Here is a 22,981-nt window from a genome sequence, read left to right on the forward strand (position 1 = left end):
TAGAAGTAGAGCTGTAGTTCACCTGAACGGACAGTTACACTTGGATGTCCAGTATTGGATAGTATGTGGCAATAAATAAAGCAGATGTATATGATATGCCTGTAGGTTGTGTGCTTTTGGTGGGTTTTTTTCACATCTGCTATGTGTAATGACTGTGAATCCTTCTCTTGGTTTTTCTGTAGCCGGAGTCTGAGTCCTGGAGAGAAAGTGCTGATGCTGACCCCTTGATTGACCCTACTATAACCTCCAGGAGCGACCTCAGAATTAGGTGAGTTATTGGATCCTAATTCCGCATGGAGCTGAAACTGCCTCCTACCTTCCTCTAACAGCAGTGACCGTAGCTCACCTAACCCCTTAAGGACCGAGCCACTTTGTTGGTTAATGACCAGGCCTCATTTTTTAAATCTGACCAACGTCACTTTGAGGTAATAACTCTGGAACGTTTTAATGAATCCCGTTGATTCTGACAGATTGTTTTTCGTGACATACTGTACTTCATGATAGTGGTAAAAAATTATTCGATATGACTTTTTATTTGTGTAAAAATCGGAAATTTTGTCAAATATTGAAAATTTCACAATTTTCAAACTTTGAATTATTCTGCTCTTTAATCAGAAAGATATGTCACACAAAATAGTTAATTATTATCTTTTCTCATATGTCTACTTTACATCAGCACAATTTTTTGAAACAATGTTTTTTGGTTAGTAAGTTACAAGGGTTAAAAGTTGACCAGTGATTTCTCATTATTCCAACAAAATTTACAAAACCAATTTTCTCTAATAACCCCCCACGACAGCACACAGGAGGATGTAATCCCACCCTAATAGGGACAGGAAATACGAAGGTTTAAATAGCCCCTCCCACATCCTCCCTCCAGTGTTATTTCCTGTCCCTATCAGGGATGAAGAGGTCATCCCCGGTGTGCTGGACGGGCGACAGGCACTGGGGGAAAGCTACTAGCTGGGCAGCAGAGGATCGAGCGGTCTTTACCTCTGCTCCTCAGGGTGCTGCTCCCGTCTCCTCCGGATTCAGGACCCCTTCCTGCAGTCTGCGCTCTCGGGCAAGGTCTGCAGGATCTTCTGACCGGAGGCCTCTCTGAGCTCTCCGGTCCATCTCCTCCTCTCCCCCTCTGGATGCCCGGGCGATGCTGGCTCCCGGATGTGGAGCGCACGCCGCGGCTCCGGAAGTGACGTCGGACGCCGGGCGGTGGATGATGACGTCACTTCCGGCAGTTTGCGTTCCACTGTGAACCGCATCAAAAAACTATGGGGGAAGAAGAGTGGAATGCCACCTGTGATCAGAAATCTTCACCTGGACACCGGGGGAAGAGCCCTCTAAACAGAGGGAGGCGCTGGTCCGGTCGCCCATAAAAGGAGCCCTGGACAGTAAGACATCTACTGGTAGGACAAAACCATGTCTGTTGAAGCTTCTCGCTCTGCATCTGTAGAGCTCAGCGCCGGTCCGGTCCCAATAAGTATGGCACTGGTAGTCCATCTCCCAGATGCAGGAAATAGTGATTATAGCTCCCCTCCCCTTCTCCCCTCTCTTGTAGGGGGACAAGGAACCTGCATCTGGAGAAAAAGTTAAACCGTCACGCAGATGTCCCATCTGTACAAAAAAACTATCGTCCTCCCATAGAAAGCCCCTATGCAAGGCTGTACGGAGAAGATTATCAGGCAGGAACAACCTTCCTTAATGGAGGATTGTAAATCAGGATATCAAATCCTCCTTAGCCTCGGTCTCTCTCCCTACGCCCTCCCCTAGTCAGGGTTCTACATCTACTCCCTCAGCAGCCAAAAAGAGGAAGATTAGCCTGCCAGAGGGAGGGGAGGAAGACTCTCAAGAGGAGATATATATCTCGAAAGATCTTCCAGAGGAAGGGGAACTAAGTCCAACCCCTGATAACTCCCAACGAGAGAGATATTATTTTCCATCAGATAGTTTGGAGGAACTCCTCATGGCAGTAAGGAGAACTATGGAGGTCGAGGAAGAAAAAGTGCCCCAAACAGTACAGGATCAGATGTTTGGGGGGGCTACGTTCCAGGAAAAAATTGGTGTTCCCTATACACCAGAGTATTAGGGACTTAGTCTTAGCGGAGTGGGAATCTCCAGAAAAGAAATTAAGTACCCCTACAGAGTTAAGGGATAGATTTCCTGTAGACAATGAGATGGCAGAATGCTGATCTGAAGTCCCAAGACTGGATATCCAAATTGCACGAGTAGCAAAGAAAACCACACTACCCTTTGAAGATTCCTCTCAATTAAAACACCCCTTGGAATGCAAAATGGAGGGACTATTCAGAAGATCCTGGGAGACCTCGGCAACACTATTAAGCACCAACACAGTCTCAACGGGCGTAGCTCGACCAATGGCTCGTTGGCTAGATCAACTGGAGGAACACCTAGTTTCAGGCACCCCCAGAGAAGACCTCTTGGCATCCCTACCGCTTCTACAGAAGGCTATGGGGTTTTTAGCAGACGCCTCTGCAGAATCCATGAGTGGCGGCAAGAGCATCTGGGCTATCAAACTCTGTAAAAAGGGCCCTATGGTTGAAATCCTGGAACGGCGACCTGGCATCAGAAATGAAGTTGTGTTCCATCCACTTTAAGGGGAAATACATGTTCGAGCCAGCCCTAGATGATCTTCTAGAGAAGGCCTCAGACAAGAAGAAGGCCCTCCCGGAACCTAGGAATGTGAGGAAGAGGCCTTTTCGTCCCTCCCAAGAGCAGGCCCCTCAATATAGGGGTAAAGGCAAAACAGGACGATGGAGCTACCCAAAAGGTAGAGGAGGCAAAAATCTTTTTCTCTCCCAAAACCAACGTCCGAACAGACCATGACGTCAGGACTGTCGGGGGCCGCATCTCGAATTTTCTCCCTCAGTGGAAAGAAATCTGCCCAGACCCATGGGTCCTGAGGGTTGTCAAGTTCGGAGTAAAAATACATTTCTCCTCCTATCCTCCAGAGAGGATAAGGTTAACACCGCTCTCCTCTCAGTCGTCAGGCCACCCTGATATCTGGTCTTACAGACCTATTGTCCTCACGGGTGATATCCCTGGTTCCTACAAGAGAGAGAGGCACAGGACATTATTCCAGACTCTTCCTAATAAAAAAAAAACCAAATGGCTCACACCAAGTTATAATCAATCTAAGGCCGATTCAAGATGGAATCCATCAGGTCGACTTTCCCCCTGATATGACAGGACCATGTCATGGCCACAATCGACCTCCAGGATGCATATTACCACATCCCCATACATCCACTTCACAGGAGGTTCCTAAGATTGGCAGTGGCTCAGGGGGATCAAATAGTCCACTATCAATTCAATGTTCTCCCATTTGGAATTTCATCAGCCCCGCGAATATTTACAAAAGTCATGGCAGAAGTCATGGCTTATATCAGGGGTCAGAACATTTCAATAGTACCATGCTTCGACGACCTGTTATTAATCGGGCTCTCAGTACCAGTACTCCGAGAACATCTACAGTTGACCACTCAGATCCTATCGTCTCTGGGCTGGTTAGTGAATCAGAAAAAATCAGAGATGGTTCCCTCCATGACCAAAACATTTCTAGGAGTACTATTGGATTCCCACAACCAGATGTCCTTCCTGCCCAAACAAAAACAGGTCATGATAAAAGCAAAAATCAATGTCCTAAGGAGCAGAAGATCAGTATCATTAAGAGATGCCATGTCGGTTCTCGGGTCTATGACATCCTGTATTCAGATGGTGGCCTGGGCTCAGGCGCATACCCGAACATTACAGACCCACATCCTTGCGAATTGGGATGGATCCCCACGGTCTCTGAACAGGAGAATCCCTATACCACCACGAGTAAGGACTTCTCTATTCTTGTGGCTGAACGGAAAAAATCTGAACAGAGTACCATGGATCCGGAATCCACTGGTAACCATAATGATGGATGCCAGCGAAAAGGGATGGGGAGCCATGGTCTGCCAAGAGCTATGCCAGAGTATATGGACCAAAGAGGTGAGCCAGCGCTCATCAAATTTCAGAGAATTAAAGTCCGTAGAGGAAGTCCTCAGAGCAGCAGAGCCTCTGGTCCAGAAAACCCCACATACAGATATTTTCAGACAATATCACCACAGTAGCCCACCTTCGTCATCAGAGAGGCACAAGACACAAAAGCTTAAAAGCAGTGTCTGCGAGAATATTCTCCTGGGCCGAAGAACATTTTCTATCCTTGTCGACTCTTCATATCAAAGGTTCAGTCAATATCAAGGCCGACTTCTTAAGCAGAACAAAGATTCATCCCGGAGAGTGGAGCCTAAACCCAGACGTCTTCCAGATGTTAGTCGAAAGATGGGGCTATCCAGAGGTAGATCTCTTCACCGGACACCAGAACGCGAAAGTACTTCAATATTTCTCCCTGGATCCAAACTGCCCTTGCCTGGGCGTGGACGCATTCGCTTACAAATGGGAGTTCAAACTAGCGTATGCCTTTCCGCCACTACCTATCCTTTCAAAAACCTTACAGAAGATAAGGCCCGAAGGGACCAGAGTAATCCTAGTGGCTCCTCGCTGGCCAAAAAGAAGTTGGTTCGGAACGTTAACCAGTCTGAGTGTGGAGAGCCCTCTAATCCTTCCTCCCATCAAGGATCTCCTTCTCCAGGGACCGATTCACCATCCGGATCCCGAGAGACTACACCTAACTGCCTGACTTCTGAATTCCTGATATTAAAGACAAGAGGCCTCTCAGGCTGTGTGCCCACGATGCGTTTTTTAATGCGTTTCCGCAGCGTTTTTGCAGCTGCGGAAACGCATTAAAAACGCATGCTAGAAGGGCAGCAATGTTCCCCAATGATAAACCGCATGTGCTGTGCACATGCTGTGGAAATTTCCGCTGTGGAAATTTCCGCTGCGGATTATCATTGCGGAAAAAAACGCAGCCACTACCAATTATTTTGCGGAAGTGCTGCGTCTTCACCGCCATTGACTTGCATTAGACTGCATGGATTACGCATCGCTGTATATGTAGATGCGTAATCCAAGCATTCTAATGTGCGGATGGTACCCGGGTGTAGATTAGAGGAGAGTCTCATCCATACCCAGGTACCATTAAAAAATCTGTAAAAAAAAAGAATAAAATAAAAAATAAATGTATACTTACCTTCTGTCGGCCCGCGCTGCGCTCCTACTTGCTTCCCGGCACTTTGCAGTGAATTGAAGGACCTGCGCTGACGTCAGTCGTGACGGGTCACGCGACGCTGACGTCGGCAGGTCTTTCAATCCAACGTTGCCGGCAAGGGAGAACGGAGTGAGCGGGACACCGGGGGCTATCGGAGGGCAAGTATATATTTATTTTTTTATTTTTACCACTTTCTCGGGTCACACTAGATAAATCCATGCTGTTTGCATGGATTTATATAGTGTGACCTAGTTGTCACAAGCACTTTCCAAGTGATGCTAATCGCTTGGAAAGCGATTGTCAATCCACATGCGGAAATGTCAGTGAATAACGCTCCATTTCTGCATGTCCCTGGCAGGAAAACGCATGTACAATCCGCATGCGTTTTTTTCTGCCAGGGAGATGCAGAAACGCTCAGGAAAAATCCTGAGCATTTCTGCATCGTGGGCACATAGCCTCAGAGAAAGTCAAGAAAACTCTCCAGAAGAGCAGGAAACCTGTAACGAACACCATTTACCATAAGATCTGGAAAACCTTCTTAAGGTGGTGTGCACCTACTCGCCCAGACCCTCATAGGGCTGATGTGGCTCAGATTCTAGACTTTTTACAAGAAGGTCTGGACAAAGGTCTCAGAGCTAGTACTCTTAAGGTCCCGGTAGCGTCGTTAAGTTCATACTTCGATCAAAGACTAGCGGGACATCAGTGGGTGAGAAGATTTATGACAGCAGCCACCCGCATCCACCCTAGGGTAACAGACCTGGTTCCCCCCTGGGACCTTAACATTGTTCTGAAAGGGTTAACCCTTCCACCCTTTGAGCCCATATCAACCATAAGACTGGACTGGCTGACCTGGAAAACTGCTTTCCTGGTGGCAATAACTACAGCCAGAAAAGTGTGTGAACCACAGGCCCTTTCGGTCAACGAACCCTACCTAAGAATCCTGGAAGATCGTCTAATTTTCCAACTTGACCCTTCATTTCTACTTAAGGTGGTCTCAAATTTCCACAGATCTCAGGAGATAATCCTTCCATCTTTTTGTGACAACCCAAAAGACAAAAAAGAGATGGAATTCCACACTCTGGATGTTCGGAGAATAGTGCTGCACTATCTTCAGGAAACCTGAAGAAGGAAGGAAAGACAAGAACCTATTTGTCTATACACAAGGTCCAAACAGAGAAAAGAAAGCAGCAAAATCCACAATAGCCAACTGGATTAAGCGGGCGATTACGGAGGCTTACCAGATCCAGAATCTACCTCCAGTGAAACTCAAGGCTCATTCTACAAGGGCAATATCTGTCTCCTGGGCTGTAAAAGCCAGCGCATCCATCGAACAGATTTGCAGAGCTGCCACATGGTCCTCAATTCATACTTTCGCCAAACACTACAGACTAGACCTAATGTCTGTCGGAGATTTAGCCTTCGGAAGGAAGGTCCTCCAGGCTGTTGTCCCTCCCTAGTATATCTTTGGTATACCTCCTGTGTGCTGTCGTGGGGGGTTATTAGAGAAAATAGAATTAGACTTACTGGTAATTTGGTTTCTAATAACCCACCACGACAGCACTGGTAATTCCCTCCCCCTCGCTTATTGTTTCTACGACCACTTGATCAGTAGAAATAAAAATTAATTTGAAGCATCTATAGTCTTGTGGTCCTTTGTAATAACACTGGAGGGAGGATGTGGGAGGGGCTATTTAAACCTCTTTGTGTTTCCTGTCCCTATTAGGGTGGGGTTACATCCTCCTGTGTGCTGTCGTGGTGGGTTATTAGAAACCGAATTACCGGTAAGTCTAATTCTATTTTCTCTAATCCCCTCATGGCAGCACCCTAGGAGGTTGCCTCCCCATCCTAATTAGGGACAGGAAACACAAGAGGTTAAATAGCCCCTCCCCTCCCCACTGCCATCCTCAGTGTTTCTCCTGTCCCTAATGGGATGAAGAGGTTATCTGTGGGGTGCTGTGGCTGGCGATCAGTATCCCCCCTATGTTACCTAGAAGCTGGGCTGCAGAGGTCGACCACTCCTACCCTCCTCCTCTGTCAGCTCCCGCTCTCCGAAGCGGGACCCCGCCACTCGCCCGCTATTCAAGGTAACGCTAAGTGGTGCGAAGGGCTGGGGGCCTCAGCTCCCCAGCCTCGATCTTCCTCCATCGCGCTCTGCTCGCCTGCAGGAGAAACCGGAAGTTCCGGTATCGGCGGCCGGTGACATCACCTCCGGTTCGTTCCACAGTGAAACGCATGATGTCATCGATGGGAAATTTAAAATAAAAAAATAAAAAAATTTAAACGACCAAGGTTGGTGGATTAAAGCCAGAAGGAGGAATCTTTTATTCTATTGGATGGAAGAAAGCGCTTGATCACGGTCTCTGCTTATAAGTAGGCCCTGATGGGAAGACACCTTAAGGTAGGACAAAATCCATTTGAACACGGATGGTGTTGGTTCTTAAAGATCTGCATCTGCAGAGCCCAGCGCAGACCTGGCCACAGTAAGTTAATTGGGTTTGGGGAAGATTTCCACTCTCTTGCAGCAGGATCCTTACTTAGCCCATCTCCCTCGCTCTCTTTTTAGGGAGATAAGGAGCCTGCATCAAGAATGGGGGGGAAAAAACTACTGGGCGCAAATGTGCCATATGTAGCAAAAAGCTCTCTTCTGGCCATAAAAACCACTATGCCAGAAGTGTACGGAAAAAATTGTTAAACAGGAACAACCTTCCATGATGGACGAAGTTAGGGGGATGGTCTGGCAAGAATTTCAATCATTCAGACTGGGGATCCACCTGCTGCTAAAAAGAGGAAGTATGACCCTAGAGATTCATCAGACTCTTAACGTAGAGATATGTGTATCAGATGAATGGTTAGAAGAAGGAAAATTAGATGTTCAACATTTGGAAGAAGATAAAAGATATTACTTTTTCTTCTGAAGATATGAAAGAACTGTCAACAGTCGTAAGAAATACGATGGGAGTGGAGGAAGAGGAGAAGACGCGGTCGGTGCAGGATGAAATGTTTGGAGGTCTAAAGTCCCGTAAGAAATTGGGGTTTCCCGTCCATGATAACAGACTAATGGAAGTATCTTAGAAAAAGGCTGAGTATCCCAGGAGGAATGAAAAAACGGTATTCCCTAGATGAAGATATTGCAAATCATGGGAAACCTCCTCAACGCTGTTAAATACTAACATCGCATCAACTTGTGTGGCAAGGTCCATTTTCCGCTGGCTACAACAGCTGGAGGAGCATATTGCCAAAGGTACCCTGAGACAAGAGTTGCTAGCCGCATTAACATTGCTGAAAAAATGCACGGGATTCCTGGCGGATGCTTCGGCAGAATCTGTTAGGATGGCAGCCCGATACTTGGTTTTATCCAATTCAGCAAGAAGGGCGCTATGGTTGAAGATGTGGAGTGGGGATAGTACTTCCAAATCTAAGCTTAGTACTATTCCATTTAAAGGGAAATATTTATGCGGTGAAGCCTTCGATGAGCTGTTGGAAAATTCCGGACAAAAAGAAGTCGCTACCAGAGCCAAAGTTGTTTAAAAGGAGACTTTGAACAGCCTAAAAATAGAAGGACCTATATTGCTTCCTCCAGTCCACAACATACTACAGCAAGGCCCTATCATCCATCCGGACCCTCAGACCTAAATATAGCAGCCTGGCTTCTGAAGCCTCAATCCTAATAGCCAGAGGCCTCTCAGAAGGAGTGATCCAGATCCTTCAGAAGAGCAGGAAGCCGATTACTAATTCTGTCTATGCTAAAACCTGGAAGGCTTTTGGCTTATGGTATGATCCTCATCCACCAGACCCTTTCCATCCAGATGTGGCCAGGATTCTGGATTTCCTACAGGAAGGCCTGTTACAGGGACTACGTCCAAATACCCTCAAAGTTCATATATCAGCCCTGAGTTCTTACTGTGATAAAGATCTAGCAAATCACAGATGGATTAAAAGATTTATGACAGCTGCCTCCAGAATAAATCCGACAAAAACAAAAACAGTCCCTCCCTGGGATCTGAATGTTGTACTTTAAAGGTCTTACTATGCAGCCCTTTGAACCAATCAAGGAGGTACAAATTGATAAGCTGTCATGGAAATCTGCTTTTCTGGTAGCCATAACAACGGCAAGAGTAAGCGAGATCCAAGAGCTATCCATCAGAGAATCCTACCTGAAGATTTCACAGGATAGAATAGTTTTCCAGCTGGAGCCTTTGTTTCTTTCTAAAGGGGTAACACTTTCATAGGTCCCAACCTATAATTCTCACTTCTTTTTGTCAAAACCCTTCAAACAGTGGAGAAGTATTCTATACCCTGGATGTCAGGAGGATTATTATACATTACTTACAGTAAACCGAGACACGGAGGAAAGATCAAAGTCTCTTTATCCAATATGGTGGGCCCAACAAAGGGAAGCAGATATCTGAAAATACACTGACAAATTGGATCAAGAAAGCAATCGGCGAAGCATACAAGACCCAGGTCAACTCCTCCAGTATCTTTAAAGGCACATTCTACCAGAGCAATGTCTGTCTCCTGGGCTGAGGGCGAGTGCATCAGTCAAGCAGATTTGCAGAGCGGCGGTATGGTCATCAGTCCACACCTTTTGCAAAACATTGTTTACATGTGGCAGATAATAGGGATCTAGCCTTTGGAAGGAAGATCCTTAAAGCTGTTGTCCCTCCCTGAAATATTATTCTTTGGTACTACTCCTAGGGTGCTGTCATGGAGGGGATTGGAGAAAATAGAATTAAACTTACTGGTAATTCGGTTTCTAAGACCCTCCATGACAGCGCGGGTAGTTCCTGCCCTTTAAAATTTCCTTTTCTTTATGAATTCCTTGGTGTGATTAAAATATTTGAAGCATTCATACTGTGTGGTCCTTTAGAAAGACACTGAGGATGGCGGTGAGGAGGGGCTATTTAGCCTCTTGTGATTCCTGTCCCTAATTAGGATGGGTAGGCAACCTCCTAGGGTGCTGTCATGGAGGGTCTTAGAAACCGAGTTACCGGTAAGTCTAATTCTATTTTTTAGCGCGCACATCACATTTAAAGTGACTTTGATGGGTCTATATGACAGAAAATACCCAAAATTGACACGCTTCTGAAAACTGCATCCCTCATGGTGCTCAATACCACATTCAAGAAGTATTATTAACCCTTCAGGTGCTTCACAGAAACTGAAGCAACAAGGAAGGAAAAAATTAACATTTAACTTTTTTTCACAAAAATGGAACTTGAGACCCAATTTTTTTTTATTTTTTTTTTCACAAGGGTAGCAGGAAAAAAAAGGAACCCCCAATATTTGTTCTGCGATTTCGCATGAGTACACCGATACCCAATATGTGGGGGAAACCACTGTTTGGGGCGCACGGCAGGGCTCAGAAGGGAATGAGCACTGTTTGACTGTTTAAACACAAAATTGTCTGGAATCGAGAGCAGACGCCATGTCGCGTTTGGAGAGCCCCTGATGTGTCTAAATAGTAGACACCTTCCACAAATTACTCCATTTTGGAAATTACACCCCTCAAGGAATGTATCTAGATGTGTGGTGAGCACCTTGAACCCTCAGGTGCTTCACAGACGTTTATAACGTAGTCCTGTGAAAAAAAAAAAATCTAATTTTTCCCACAAAAATGATCTTTTTGCCCCAAAATTTTTTATTTTCAAAAGGGTAACAGGAGAAAATGGCCCCCAAAATTTGTTGTAATTTCTCTTGAGTTTGCTAATACCCCATGTGTGGTGGAAAACTACTTTTAAGACACAGTGCAAAGCTCAGAAGGGAAGAAGCGCCATATTGGAGTTCAGATTTTGCTGGGCTGGTTTGCAGCAGCTATGTCACATTGGCAAAGCCCTTGAGATGCCAGAATAGCAGATCGACCCCATTTTACAAACTACACATCTCAATGAATTAATCTAGGGGTGCAGTGATAATGTGGACACCACAGGTTGGTCACAGAATTTTGTACCATTGGGCAGTGAAAAAAAAATAATTCCATTTTTACCACAAATTTTGCTTTGGCCCCAGATTTAACACAGGGAAATGGGTAAAAACGGCACCAAAATTTGTCCCACAACTTATGCTGAACTTGGCAATACCCCATATGTGGCTGTACAGTACTACTTAGCCATATGACGAGACTAGGGAGGGACGGCACACTATTTGACTCCTGGTGTTGCAGATTTTCCTAGAATAGTTTGCGGACTCCATATACCGAGCCCCTAAGTGCATAAATAGCAGAATTCCCCACCCCCTCAAGTGACCCCATTTTGGAAATCTTACCCCTGCCAAACGTGGACTCTAAATGTGGTTTTGGCACACTGGGGCTCAGAAGGGAGAGAGGCATTTGGTTTTGTGAGTACAAAATCAGCTGAATTTCTTTTGGGGGGCAAGGAGCCATTTCGTTTTTCCAGAGCCTTTGTGCTACAAGGCCCCTATATTTCCATTAACAGATGACGGACCTGAATGGGGACTGGCTTTTTTTGTGGATTGATTTTGAAGCTTTTGTTAGGAAAATTTTAGATAACATTTTGGGTCACATTTCTCCGGCGCTCTACGCTGAGCGTATCGGGGTTTCCATCTAAATCTCCATGTGACGTGATTCAGATGAAACCCCAGAGGGATCCATTCACTATAATGAGGCAGCAGAGTTTCTCTGGACTCCGTCTGGTCTCTGTTCAGCCGTGTCCTTATTTTCAGAGGTGCGATGCGCAAAACTGTAGCTGGCGGCACTGTTATGCACACTGTAAGGCAGCGCTAGTCATCATAATGACGGATACTCGCTGCACCGGGTCAATTAAGGCACATAAGCAATGTCCTTCCGATAATTCACAATGCAGTTTATTATTTCGTCATAAACCGCTAATCACACAGTCCATCTTAGTATACGCCCGGCATGTTTACACCTATCACCTCCGGGAGCTTCTCAAGTGGCAGACCGGCATATTACACACATCACAATTAGGGAGCCTTTCCAGCGCCAGATACGTCCACTTGGCTCCCGTTATAGCCCTCGGCTAGGCAACAACATAAATGTTCATATAACGCAGCGTTTTTACCTTTAGCGGGTTTTGGCTGCTACAGTCTGTTTATTCCGCCACCACCGTGGCTTTGCGGCTTTCCCAGGTGAGGGTCTCTAGCCGTCGTCCCCTCGTAGGCTACTGGTATGTCTTCCACACTTGACATCCAGCCTGCACCTTTCAGGGTTCTTCACTAAGCTGGCTCTCCCTCAAAGGCCACTGACATCCACGCACAGGATCCAGGCTCGGCCTTTCAGGCTGCCAGGCTTCACTCTCGGCCTCACTAGGCCTCTCACAAACGGTGTCCCACACACACGGAGCACAGGCCTCACGCCTCTCTCACTGAACACACCTGTCTCCAATTACCGGGGTTTATATATCCTGTGCACACATACACCCATACTGACAGGACCTTGCTGATGTCACAGTCATGTGATCAGTCAGCTGTGTGTATAGGTCCTGTGTGCTGTCCCAGTCATGTGTACAGACCTTTACTGTGCATACAGGACCTGTGTGATGTCACAGTCATGTGACCAGTCACCTGAGGGGGAAGGTATATGGTCAGGTAAAACACATCCTGGACCATTTACAGTAATGCTAGCAAGCTGCTGCATTACATATCCCCCCCTCTGTTCAAACTTGTGGGGTTGAACACATAATATACACAATAACATTATAACCCCCAGCTCACCTAGAGACCATGTACTTTGCAATTGTGCTACTCAGCCCCTGGAACCTTAGTCAATGACATTAGCCCATTCCTTAGGGACCTACCATTTGTCATTGTCACTGACTCCGTCAGGTCACCTTTCCGGGTCGTAACCTTGTCAGGTCTTCCTCGCTCCCAGCGGTCAGTCATAATCTTGTCAGACCTCCCCCGCTCCCAGCGGTCAGTCGTAACCTTGTCAGGTCTTCCCCGCTCCCAGCGGTCAGTCATACAGCGGTGTGACTCACATGCCCTGGTATCTAAGGTCCGGTTCGACTCCGTAATGTCCCGTCCTCTATTGGGTCGTTTGTATGGGCTGCTCAAACCTGAGTTACTGGAGGTCTCACTACCTCTAAACCCACGCCCACTACTCTCAGGACATCTTGAAAGGTCCCTAACTCCAGCTATAGCTGTTCTGTTATTTAGGGGCCCCTTTCTCTGTCTGGTCTCGTAACTTCTAGACGGCTGCCATCTTCTGTTACTCAGATGATGCTGTCTATCCACTCGCAGTCTAGCGAGATTCAACTGTTCTACCTCTCGCAGGTAGGTCACTCGGTACTCCAACAGCATGCGTATATATTCTAGGCTTTCTTCTGTTCCTACAGCGGAGAATGATACCATGACGTCTTCGTCTGGTATCCAGTCCTGACGATCACGTGGACTGCTTACTTTCACCACACCAGACTTCTTGACCATCATCTGCATGGCTCGACCGCTTCTCCCAATGAGCTTTCTCACCAGAACATGAGGCACCCGGATGACCTCTTCACGCATACTGTGAGCTTTCCTCATCAGCTCCAGTTGTCTAACGGCTTGTTCCGTCTTCAACCGGAGAAACCGCTTCGTGCGAATACATCGCCAATGCATATCACTTAGGATCGCCACCCTCTTCACTGTGACTTCGGTCATGGACAGAACCACCAGCTGTTTAGCTTCGGAGGTCAAGTACACCTTACAGGCTCCCACAGCCTTCTTAAACTCTTCATGCACGGACTCACGGGTGCATTCTTCCCTCAAATCCTCGGGTACATCTACGAGGCATTTGTACCAAGACGTTTCGGTCTCACCAGTGGTTTCCAGACGATCAACCAGCTCAGGGTTCAGGGACAACTGACTTTCAGCTTCTTCCCCCTGTATGCTTACCCTGAGCTGACTCACAGCTACAAATTCACAAATTTTCGTCTTGACCACTTCCACTTCATATTTATCTTCTGTTATCATGCTCTTAGCTCTCCTCAGGTCCACCTTCTCATGGTATAAGGGAGTGAGTGCAACGTGTTTGCCCATTTCCTTCTCCAAGGAGGCCTCATTCACTGAGTGATACTTTGTCATGCGACTTTTGAGCCCGGAAACCTCTTCCTCTAGTTCCGTCACTCGCCTCTCAGCGCCCCGTCTCTGAAGCTCTTCCTGCTTCAACTGCTCTTTTAACAGTAGAGTTCTCTCAGACCTCTCTTGCTTCAAATGGGCCTGAAGCAATTCCTTGAGCTCCCTGATCTCGGCTCTTATTTCCACCGTATCATCCAAGCTCGCATCACTCGAGGAGGTATCTGCTTCATACCTCCCATCACCAGCGGTCAACTCCTGGCCCTGGTCTGTAGCTTTTCCGATGGACTCCTCCATCCTCTCTCGCTCAGCTTCCATCTCGCTGACTGTTTCCTTAAGGTACGTCTCCGCCTTCTGGAGAGTATCACAGGACATCGGTAGCTCCTTCACCTGAGCTTCCAGATCTAGGGTCTTTCCCCGGAGACCATCATTCTCCTCACAGGTGTCTTGCAGAGTGGTCTCAACCACTTGGCGCACTTGCTCTGCACCCGCCTTATCCTCCTCTAGTTTTTCTTTTACCTTGAGGAGATCCTCATAATCTCTCTTAAGTTGTTGCAGTTCCATACCGAACTTTTCATCACACTCCTTCTTGGAGTCCCACAGCTCCTGGTTGAACTGTTCACGCAATCGTTCTAGGTTTTGTTCACGCCCAGCAACTTCATGCTGCAGCGCCTCTTTGAGGGCAGACGGCTCTAACTGTACCAGGGAGAAGCGATCTTTCACCTCGCATAACTCATCTTCACACACCGCTTTGTCAATCTGTAATTGAAAAACCTCCTCCTTGATTTTGCGGCAGTCCTCCTTAATTCCGTAGAACATTTCCTTCCAATGGTTAATTTCCGCGTTGCTTCCCTCCATGTCTCGCTGCCAATTCCTCATAAGCTGGTATATTTTCTGCTGCTCAGACTCCAGGTTCAGCTGGTCTGAGGACACGTTCCCCAGGTTTTCACATAACTGCTGCACGTCAATCTGACACTGCGGCCTGATAGGCTCCAGCTCTTGGTCATGACTGGCCGCCTCCCCTTTCAGGGCTGTCTGATCCTGACCCGTCAGTCTCAGTACCGTACCGGAGGTTGCTACTCGCAACGTCATCTCTTCTACCTCTAAAGGAGGATCCACACTTGAAGCATAGGCACACAGTACTATATTCTCTTTATTTTCATTTTCAGGGAGTACTATCTGAGCAACCTTTTTGTGGCCCTTGCGCCGTCGACGACGAGAGGGGGACTCTCCCCTCGTCTAGCCCCTCCTGACTGAACTCACATTTTACTTTCATAGCGTCAGTCAGCTGCGGGGTCTGTGTCACTCCTCATGGTGTTGTGGACTAACAGGTCACCTCCCACTTTGACGTCACCCCTTTCTACTGGAGTTACCCCGTTATCAACGGTCACATTGTAATTTTTAGGAGGTACCAACCCACAACCAGTAACAATTTCCAGTTTTCTGCAGTCCACACTCTTGTGAAAATCCGCCCCTCTTTTTGTCTCCGCCCTCTTTTTAACAACCACACCGGCAGGGTAATTTTTACACAAAAGATCAGCAGTAGTCTTACGACTCAGTTCACAACATCTCTTACCACCTCCCCGGGCACTCTGGGACAACACTGGCGCCCCCGGAGAGTCCATAGAATGGTCCACTGCCGCCATTCCATATGGTGCCCACAGCTCCTGCGGTTCCTGCACCATGTCCAGTAAAAGTTTCCCAAATACCTGCTCCGGTCCCAACAGGCCCTTCAACCGCTCAATAGCTCCAGACAGATCTGCTGCTTTGCTCACAGCCATCGCGGTACGCTGTTCACACTAGAACTTCACCGCTCTCCCGGAAAAAATATTCGTGGCCCCGCCGAGCCACCGCAAACCAGGTTTGAGTGCGACGATAATCTTCGCAACACCGCCGAGTTGCCGCAAGATGCTTTAAACTTCGTGAGCCCCGCCGAGCCACAGCAAACCAGGTTTTAGTGCGAAGCCAATCTTCGCAACCCCGCCGAGTTGCCGCAAGATGCTTTATCCACACTCGTCGTCCTGTGCCGTTGACGCTAGCAACCGGGCTGTCATTGCCCGCATCCTCGAACCATATGTAAGGCAGCGCTAGTCATCATAATGGGGGATACTCGCTGCACCGGGTCAATTAAGGCACATAAGCAATGTCCTTCCGATAATTCACAATGCAGTTTATTATTTCGTCATAAACCGCTAATCACACAGTCCATCTTAGTATACGCCCGGCATGTTTACACCTATCACCTCCGGGAGCTTCTCAAGTGGCAGACCGGCATATTACACACATCACAATTAGGGAGCCTTTCCAGCGCCAGATACGTCCACTTGGCTCCCGTTATAGCCCTCGGCTAGGCAACAACATAAATGTTCATATAACGCAGCGTTTTTACCTTTAGCGGGTTTTGGCTGCTACAGTCTGTTTATTCCGCCACCACCGTGGCTTTGCGGCTTTCCCAGGTGAGGGTCTCTAGCTGTCGTCCCCTCGTAGGCTACTGGTATGTCTTCCACACTTGACATCCAGCCTGCACCTTTCAGGGTTCTTCACTAAGCCGGCTCTCCCTCAAAGGCCACTGACATCCACGCACAGGATCCAGGCTCGGCCTTTCAGGCTGCCAGGCTTCACTCTCGGCCTCACTAGGCCTCTCACAAACGGTGTCCCACACACACACGGAGCACAGACCTCACGCCTCTCTCACTGAACACACCTGTCTCCAATTACCGGGGTTTATATATCCTGTGCACACATACACCCATACTGACAGGACCTTGCTGATGTCACAGTCATGTGATCAGTCAGCTGTGTGTATAGGTCCTGTGTGCTGTCCCAGTCATGTGTACAGACCTTTACTGTGCATACAGGACCTGTGTGATGTCACAGTCATGTGACCAGTCAGTTAAAGGGGAAGGTACATGGTCAGGTAAAACACATCCTGAACCATTTACAGTAATGCTAGCAAGCTGCTGCATTACATATCCCCCCCCCCCTCTGTTCAAACTTGTGGGGTTGAACACATAATATACACAATAACATTATAACCCCCAGCTCACCTAGAGACCATGTACTTTGCAATTGTGCTACTCAGCCCCTGGAACCTTAGTCAATGACATTAGCCCATTCCTGGTCTGCCTGTCACTTGTTCTTTACTGGCCCCCCCTACTAGCGATTGGTAAGGGATACTTGAATTTCTCTTGATATCTCATGTATACCTGCACACTTATGCGGCTACCCCTTATTTATGGTATATCCTACTTGCTATTTGCTTACCTTTCTCCTTCCTTTTTGGGGGGGTCATTGATATATACATTCTCTATATATGTTACCATGTACTGCATTTTGTAATCTGTTATTTACTCTGTGTTGCCACTGCTGTGGCCTTTTTACTATTTTGTATCTAATAAAGCTATATTGATTTTATGCCTATATATACTCTGTTTCTCCTGCTATATCTACATTTAATATTGAGTAGGCTTGTGGCTATTAGAAGCTATGTATTTTCTAGTTGTCTTTTCGCCACGACTTTAAAAAATGAAGGCCGTCCTGTATATACATTTACAGTAATGCTAGCAAGCTGCTGCATTACAACACCTAATAAAAAAAAAAAAAAAATGGACACCGCCAGTTCACAGGTCAGACTGCGTCCACAGTGCCTCCATTTGCCTCCATTATAGGGGAATCTTCCGCCGGTGGTTCCGTCTGAATTAAATTTTTCAGAGATTTACACAGAAACCGTGGTGTAAGCACTCAGCGTAGAGCGCAGGATAAATATTAGCCGAGCCTTACTGCAATCTTTGGGAGACAGAATGAACAAATCAACAGCAGGTGGAAGAATTGGTTTTATTTATTTTTTTTACCATGTTTCTCGCGCGGTATAAGTGATTAGATTACTTATTCTTTGGGTTGGTGCGATTACAGCTATACCAGATTTATATCGGTTTTTGGCAAACAATAAACGATCCTTTTTATTGCAGAAACTAGTTTTTAAATCACCGTATTTTGAGAGCAATAATTTTTCCTTATTTCTGCCGACAGTCATGTAATAGCTTGTCTTTTGCGGGACAAGTTTACATTTTTATTGGTACCATTTTTGGGCACATAACATTTTTTGATCGCTTTCTATTCCGATTTTTGGGGACGTAGAATAAACAAAAACCATCAATTCCATTCCACGTGTGGTAAAATTGATAAGGCAGCTTTATTCTTCGGGTCAGTATGATTACAGCGATACCACATTTATATAGTTTTATGTTTTGACGCTTTTACACAAACTTTTTTAGAAAAAAAAAATAATTTTGCATCGCTTTATTCTGAGAGGTAGAACTGTTGTTTTTTTTTTTGTTTTTTTTTTCAATGAAGGAGCGGTGTGGCAGCTTGTTTTTTTGCGGGACAAGATGACATTTTCAGCTTTACCACTTTTAGTGATATTCGTCTTTTTGATCGCGTTTTATTCCACTTTTTTTCCAGCGGTATGATGATAAAGCATAGTTTGCTATGTATTTCTTTTTTCCCTTCTGCGGCGTTCACTGAAGGGGTTTACTAGTGTGACCCTTCTATAGATCGGGTTATTCCGGACGCGGCAATACCAAAAGTGTGTAATTTTTATATATATATAATATAATATATATATATATATATATATATATATATATATATATATATATATATATATATATATATATATATATATATATATATATATATATATATATATAATAGTGTGTGTGTGTATGTATGTTTTTTTTTCCAAAAAGTGTATTTATAAGTGTAATATTTTTTATTTTTACAATTTTTACTTCAACTTTTGCCTATCCCTCTATGGGACTTTTACTTTTTACACAGGTATAATTCATTGCAATGCACCAGCATTGCAGTGCATTATACCTATACTGAGGGCTTCTCAGCACATGCTATGAGTATGGTCTAAGCCGCTCTCCCTAGCCTGGTCACCCAGGGGTCATCATGACACTAGGCAAAAAAAGAATTAGCTCCTCCTTGGCAGTATACACCCACAGACTGGCACAAAGCTCATCAGTTTAAGCTTAGTCAGTAGGAGGTAGACCTGGATCTGTTCTCAGATCCACCAAGTTGTGTTTTGTTAATCTTTTCCTGATGCTATGTCTTCAGGGTAAAGGGGTGTATTCTCACCCTTTTTTTCCATATGCAAGCGATCGAGAGAGCAGTGTGGTGTCACCCACATCGCCTACTCTCGGACCCTCTAGGCAGGACCTTATCCCCTGTCACCTCACGGTGGCCGGTCCTTGCCCGTTCCCCCACCCCAGGCACCCCCACGGGCTGGGAGGAAGACTTGTCCATTTTTCAAGTGACCTTCCCCCTTTCACCCCACCTTGCTCCGTCTAGGACCAGACAGTGCGGGAGGGGGGATGACTTCTCAATTCCAGGACCCCCCCTTTTCCCGTGGGAGGGCCTCCTGATGCCATAAAGTACAGAGAAAGAGCCAGGACTTACAGAAGAGGTACTGTCCCTCTCCTTCTCCACAGCTCCCAGGCAGCGCGGATGCGTCAGTGATTTTTCGCTCCCCATGCTCTGTTACGGGTGCCATTTTAACCCTCTTATTCTCTGTACTATGTGGCACGCCCCCTCTCCTGCCCCAACATGCGGCAAATCGCCCCTTGCTTTTCCCCCCTATTAGATCCTCACTTTCTTTTTTTTCTCTCTCCCTTGCGTCTGGCCACGTCCCCTTCAGCGCGCTCCAGCCTATCAGTGCATGGTTACCATCTTTGTCTCCTTCCTGCTGGCCTAAACACGCTCCCTTGGGCAGCCCCGCCAGTCAGTGTTTTATGCTTGCGCACGCCCCTTTTTCCTCTTCCTCCTATCGGAAGACCCGCCTCATCAGTGAGGATTACAGCGTGCTCTGCTCTGGCCCGCCTCCTTTCTCTCTTTACGCTTCTGCCCTGTCAGTTTACAGAAGTTCCACAGCTCCGGTCTTCACCCCGCAGCACCTCACAGCACAGTGCCATTCCTTCCTCATCTGGACCAGCATTCCTTCCCTGAATCCAACGCTGGCAAGGCCTCCTTCTCCAAGGACAGGGTAGGCTTTGTCCAGGCTGCTTATTTTTGCTTTTTTTCTAGGCGCCCTTCTCATCAGTACCCTCCAAGCCCTGACCTATATGCCTGGACCCAGGGAGCCTCTCCCCCACTATTATTCACTATGCCTATGCCCTCTGCAAAAATAAGTGGCCCACAGGTTGGTCCTCGGCCTTCTGCCCAGCTTGCAGCCCTTCCACCATGCTGGCATCTCCAGAAATCCCCGCTGCCCAGGACGAGATCACTTCCCCGGAGTGGACTGTTGCCATTTCTCAGTCAGTTTCTGACCTCACCAAGGTATCAGTCTTTGTTGCCGGTCCTAGAACATTTTGCCTAACTGATCTACCGCCGCCAGTGCTCACGACTACTCTCAGAAGGGCAGATCAAGGGTTAGATCCGAGGAGCGGATTCACTCACGCTCTCCATCCCCGTCGACATCCTCCAGGATACCCTCCAGTATTTCACACCTCCTCCCATAAGGTAACCCTGGGGTCAGATTTAGAGTCTGGGTCAGAGTCTGAGCCAGATACGGATGAGACTTTTAAGCTCCAGGACATGGTCGAAAGCCTCATATCGGCCGTTAACCAGACTCTTAATGTAAAGGAGGACGAGGGTCCTCCCCAGGACCACTCTGTTTCTATTAAAAGGGTGAAACATCCTTCCCGGACGTTTTCCAATCATAGAGAGATTGACGGGATATTTTCAAAACATTGGGAGCATCCGAAAAAGCGCTTTTCTGGCAGGAAGCAATTAGATGTTCTATACCCCTTTAATCTGGACTTCATTAGTAAGTGGACAAAGTCACCAACCGTCGATCCGCCGGTCTCCTGACTGTCCGCCAAGACAGTTCTGTCTTTTCCTGACTGTACCTCTTTTAAGGATACCACCGAAAGACAGATTGAGGCTCTGGATAAATCAGCTTTGGAGGCTGCAGGTTCATTCCTCTTCCCTGCCTCTGCTTCCACATGAGTAGCCAAATCTGTTTCCACCTGGTCAAAGCTCCTCCAGCAGGCCATCCTTTCAGCCGCCTCCACACACGAGCTGGCTGACCTTGTGGACCAAATTGCCCATGCTGGGAATTACATGCTTACTGTGTCCCTGGATGCTGCCAGTTGATGTGCCCGAGTTACCAGCAACCTCATTTTTATATGGTGAATTCTTTGGCTTAAGGACTGGAATTTCGCATGCGGCTCCTAAGAAACCCCTTGCTAACCTCCCCTTCCAGGGTTCTAGACTCTTTGGCTCTAAGTTGGATCAGATAATTTTGGATGGTACAGGGGGTAAGAGCACCTCAGCCTAAACCAAAATGTCCCTTCGCAAGGAGGTGTTCTCTTCAGTTTTGCCCCTTTCAGTCCCTTTTCCTCACCAGAAACCTCCTACCCAGCAGGACTGCCTCTCTGCCCAGCGAAAGCGGTGAAAGCCGTCGTTCAAGCTCTCTCCTAATTGGCGCACCAGGGGTCGCTCTTCAAAATATTCTGGGTCCTGATCCCACTCAAATATGTTCTCCTCAGCATGACTGGCCATCCCCACCTGGGACTTCTCCCAAGGTGTGTGGCCGTCTTCTCTTCCGGGATGCGTGGCTGGTCATGGTCATCGGCGCCTCGGTCAGAGAGATTGTGACTTCAGGCTACAAGATAGCATTTCCTTCACCCCCAGGAAGACTATTTTTCTTGTCTCGACCTCCAAAACTTCAAGGTCAGGTCCCAGGTTTCTTTCAGACCATCACCTCTCTACCCAGGGCAGGAGTCATCGTGCCTGTTCCCGCTCACTTACCGAGCAGCAATTACCAGCGATATCTGCAGTCCACATTCTGGGGGTGGACAATTCGGCCGCCAGCTTCCTAAGTCGTCAGGGGGCTTTCTTTGGGCGAGTGGTTGTTCAGCCCCGATGTGTTTGACCAGATATGTTATGTCAGAGATAGGGCACCCCCGTTGTCGATCTAATGGGGTCTCGGGTGAATCACAAGCTGCCTCGTTTCGTAGCCAGATCTCGCGACCCTCTGGCGGTCGGTTACGACGCCCTGGTCATTCCGTGTTCTCAATTTCAGCTTCCTTACCTCTTTCCGCCTCTTCCGCTGATCCAGAGAGTTGTCAAGAAGATCAAGGCTGAGGGCGTTAAAGGAATCCTGTTGACTCCGGACTGACCCAAAGCGTCTGGTATGCAGAATTAGTCAATCTGCTCGCAGACATGGCCTGGAAACTGCCAGACCATCCAGACCTTCTCTCTCTGGGACCTCGCTTCCACCAGAATTCTCGGTCTCTGAATTTAATGGCATGACCATTGATGCAGCGGTTCTGAGTGAAGCAGGTTTTTCATTCCAGGTCATACAGATCATGATCAACATAAGACAGGTGCATGAGGACGCGGGCTATCATCGGCCTTAGAAGGCCTTTTTTCGATGGTGTGAAGACAACCGTTCTGCTCCCACGTCATTCTCTATTCCATCCGTTTTGGCTTTTCTCCAGTTGGGCCTCGACTCTGGCCTTTCCCTTAGCACACTCAAGGGTCAGATCTCTGCTCTTTCAATTCTCTCAACGGAATTTGGCATTTCTCCTCCAGGTCCAAACTTACTGCCAGTGAGTTGCTCGCCTGGCGCCACCATATTGCCCTCCTGTAGGTCCTTGGGATCTTAACCTGGTCCTGTGGGTTCTCCAGCAATCTCCTTTCGAGCCTATCCAGGACATCACATCTTCCTTTCATTCCTGGAAGGTTGCCTTTTTGGTAGCCATCACGTCCATCAAAAGAGTTTCTGAGCTG

At 47.2% G+C, this 22,981-nt stretch overlaps 1 protein-coding gene across 2 annotated transcripts in view; it reads left to right on the top strand.

Moving 5' to 3' along the window:
* TCIRG1 (T cell immune regulator 1, ATPase H+ transporting V0 subunit a3) overlaps window positions 1–22,981 on the top strand; it is an 87,385-nt gene that overhangs the window by 4,662 nt on the left and 59,742 nt on the right. For both annotated transcript variants that reach the window (XM_073686143.1, XM_073686142.1), the window contains one exon: window positions 183–268. In XM_073686143.1, the coding sequence (XP_073542244.1) occupies window positions 183–268 (86 nt within the window). The remainder of the gene's footprint in view (window positions 1–182; window positions 269–22,981) is intronic.

Source organism: Phyllobates terribilis, unplaced genomic scaffold (assembly GCF_046119375.1).
Source record: "Phyllobates terribilis strain yellow unplaced genomic scaffold, ASM4611937v1 Scaffold_5__5_contigs__length_657084704, whole genome shotgun sequence".
Taxonomy (NCBI): Eukaryota; Metazoa; Chordata; class Amphibia; order Anura; family Dendrobatidae; genus Phyllobates; species Phyllobates terribilis.